At 36.3% G+C, this 3,194-nt stretch overlaps 1 protein-coding gene across 1 annotated transcript in view; it reads right to left on the reverse strand.

Moving 5' to 3' along the window:
• Window positions 1-637: 637 nt before the first annotated feature.
• The window catches only part of TLL1 (tolloid like 1), a 140,662-nt gene continuing 138,105 nt past the window's right edge, over window positions 638-3,194 (reverse strand). The window contains exon 21 of the mRNA XM_014945632.1: window positions 638-2,616. Coding sequence (XP_014801118.1) covers window positions 2,482-2,616 — 135 coding nt within the window. The 3' untranslated portion in view covers window positions 638-2,481. The remainder of the gene's footprint in view (window positions 2,617-3,194) is intronic.

The raw sequence follows: 3,194 nt of genomic DNA on the forward strand, positions 1-3,194 counted from the left end.
ACAGTAGGATTTATTCACAAAGTAGTCTGTATGAATCAACAACAAAAACAACTCTTTAAAAAAACAATTATCTTGACTGAACCCTCTGGTTGTTAAAGTAACCCTGAAGGAAATAAAAAAGTCAAATTTAGAGAAAAGGAAGATCTAAATACTTTGTTTAAAAAGTGGGAAGGGAAATACTATTAAGAGGTGACTGGAACAGAAAAGTGGAAAAAAGATAACATGGAAACTTGCTCTTGCTCCCAGCCTCAGGCTTTCCCAACTCTTTTTGACTACCTGTGCCAGGGAGACACTGCTGCTGCTTGCTTTTCCTCTCAGGAATTCAAGCACTGGCAATTCCACCCAGCTGATAAAATATGTATCAAGGTTAAGAATACTTTTTTTTTTTTTTTAACTATAGGAAAACTTCTGCCTGAATTTTGCAGTAAAAGACCTTGGAGAAAATGTTTGCAGTTAACTTCTTAGGCAAAAACTCTGAAACATGAACCAAAAAGACAGTAGAGCAGCATTTTAAAAATACAGAAACTATTCAGTTTTTGAACTTCACACACATACGGTGTCTGGAAAGGAAAATGGTGACATACAAGCAACAACAGTGGTGCTAAAACAACCAAAGACACCTATACAGACATTTGGATTTTATTTTTATAAAAAAAGATCAGATTTATTAGTGCCAACATATGTTCATAATAAGGTAACAGAAACTAAGCTATTCTGAGTAGCAACTTACATCAAAGGATATCAAAATAATATTTCTTGTAAGTGAAACATAATACTTCGTTTAAACTTGATTCTTGCCAACTAGAAGTCCTTGTTATCTGTCTATGAAGCCTTTAAAGAAAAGTTGCTACAGTCAAACAGGGTCCTGATAGAACTTGGCACATAAAGAAACAATTCAGGTTTCATCCATACAATACCTCTCACTCCCCTGGAGCACTCATTCATACAATACTTACATAATGCATATACATTATGACTAAAGCCATGTATGGCCTAAAGCACATAGAATATCTCAGTTCTAAATGTAACATATCTCTACATCAAAAGCAGGTCACTGTATTTACAGCAGATGATCTTGCTCTGCAGATGGGGCTTTTGCTTGAAGATCCTCTTGTTAGCGTATGCTAAGATGTCCAAGTCATCGAATTATTTATCAAATTAGAGGTGTATCTACAGGAAGATCTGTCTGACTGTGTGCGAGGATTCTAAGGCAATAATAGTAGTTGTTCCACAGGACTAGCGCTGCCATTGCAACTCGCTCTCCCTTGGAGCAGTAAAGCCTTCCTTCTCCAGATGCAGCCAGGCGTAGTGAGACATTCATGATCTGCAAGCTGTTGGCTCAAAAGTCTAAAACTTCTTGGTTTGTTTTTGTTTTTAATGTTCATGGAATAGCACCATAGGAATTCACTCTTGATAACAAACAAATCCTGGGTCTGTTGTTTTCTTTTGCTTTTTTTTGCCATCACAGATACTCTTACTCCCAGAAAAAAAACCTCTTTGGGATACTACTGCAGCTTCATTTCTGATTAGCTAAACCAAACAATTAGCTCATTCACAAAGAGGTCTGAAGAAATAAAGCTTAGTAATGGTTCCAAACGTAAAACCAAAATGAGTAGGAGGAGTTTTAGATGATCCTTGACTATTTCTGTTTCTCATGGATACAAATTTTGATTCAGGCAGGTTTTCATCTCAGTCTGTTTTTATGTTCAGTGCAAAATAAGAGCACATCATCAGAGATAGCTTACTTAAGCAGTAAACCAAACATTTTCAGATGTCTATACTGTTCAAATTCAGTCAACTAGTAACGACCGATGTAACAGTTCAGACTTCTCAGTCATTAGTAAAACAAAATACTGTAAAGATCAATTATGTTTCAGAAGCAGGATTTTCCAGTTTCAAAACACTGATAACCTGATATGTCAGATGAATTTATAAAAAATACAGAACAATGCAGGAAGACCTTCCCATTTCATATCTTCTTTCAAGTCCTTGTACACACCTTATGCAGGATACAAAGTCAAAGCAAATAGATATGAGGACATTATTTTGAGTGTGTGATCTGAAACAGCGGTTTTTTTCCTCCTGGACACCATACAATTGTCAGAAGGAAGAACAATCTGTAGGGTCACTTCCGCTGAATGCAACTGCATTGAATCTGCACACATCTATGACAAGTGTCAAACCATGAACAGAAGCTTTTATATTCTCCCTGCACGCAAAGTTCTTTCACAAGCTTTGGAGGGACAGTCAAGTATGGAGCCCACACATCATCATCTTGTCTATTCCACTGGCATAGGTGATTGGTTTTTTTTCATTTTATTTCAGTCTCTGATCTTATAAGTCGTTGTTTCAACTGAACTCGTATAAAACATTTGTGCTAATAATTTCAGTTTAAAAAAAAAAAAAAAGACATGCCTGCCTTCCCTTCTACTGTGCATTCTTCCTTTCTCACTATTCCTTTCTGGCATAGAGGTTCTTGTGTTATTTTTTGGTGTGCACACTATCTGGATATTTTATACTTCTGTATCGTATATGAAATCCTTTCTTGTTGATTGTATCATCAGTGTGAAAGTGAAGTAAGAGAGCTTCCCCTGCTGAATAAATTTCTTCTGGTGGCTAAAATAAATGAATAAACAAACAAATTTATCTGACCATTCTGTGCATTTATATCCTTCATTCACTTTTTTTTTTCTTATGGATATTTCTCTTTTGTATTCAATTTGTACCAAGAATCTACACAGTCTGTTTTTTGTGACAAAGAGAACAAAGCTCCTCATTATTTCATCTTTCCCACATCTTCTAGTCGTCTGGAGTCATGTAAGTTACTGGGCAAGACCATACACAACATTCTAAATTTAGACAAAAAATTACTCGAGAATATATTTTGCATTTTATTCTTCATAGTCCTTATGATGGCCTGTTTCATTACTGAACCACATTGATCAGAAGTACCACCTGAACTACCAGGTCCTTTTTCTGAAGTTGAAAAGGTGGAAATGCATACTAACAGTGCCCTTTTCCCACTTCAGCTTGGACTATTGTGCTTTTAATAACTTTCTTATTTAGTCCTGTCTCTCCTATGTGCTTGTTTTGGAATAACCTCTGAAGCCATTCATCCATATTTTACCAGAACCAAACCAAAACAACAATACCCAACCACACCACCTACTCCCACCTCCCTTCCCCCCATCCCC

Source organism: Calidris pugnax, unplaced genomic scaffold, assembly GCF_001431845.1.
Source record: "Calidris pugnax isolate Ruff unplaced genomic scaffold, ASM143184v1 scaffold15, whole genome shotgun sequence".
Lineage (NCBI taxonomy): Eukaryota > Metazoa > Chordata > Aves > Charadriiformes > Scolopacidae > Calidris > Calidris pugnax.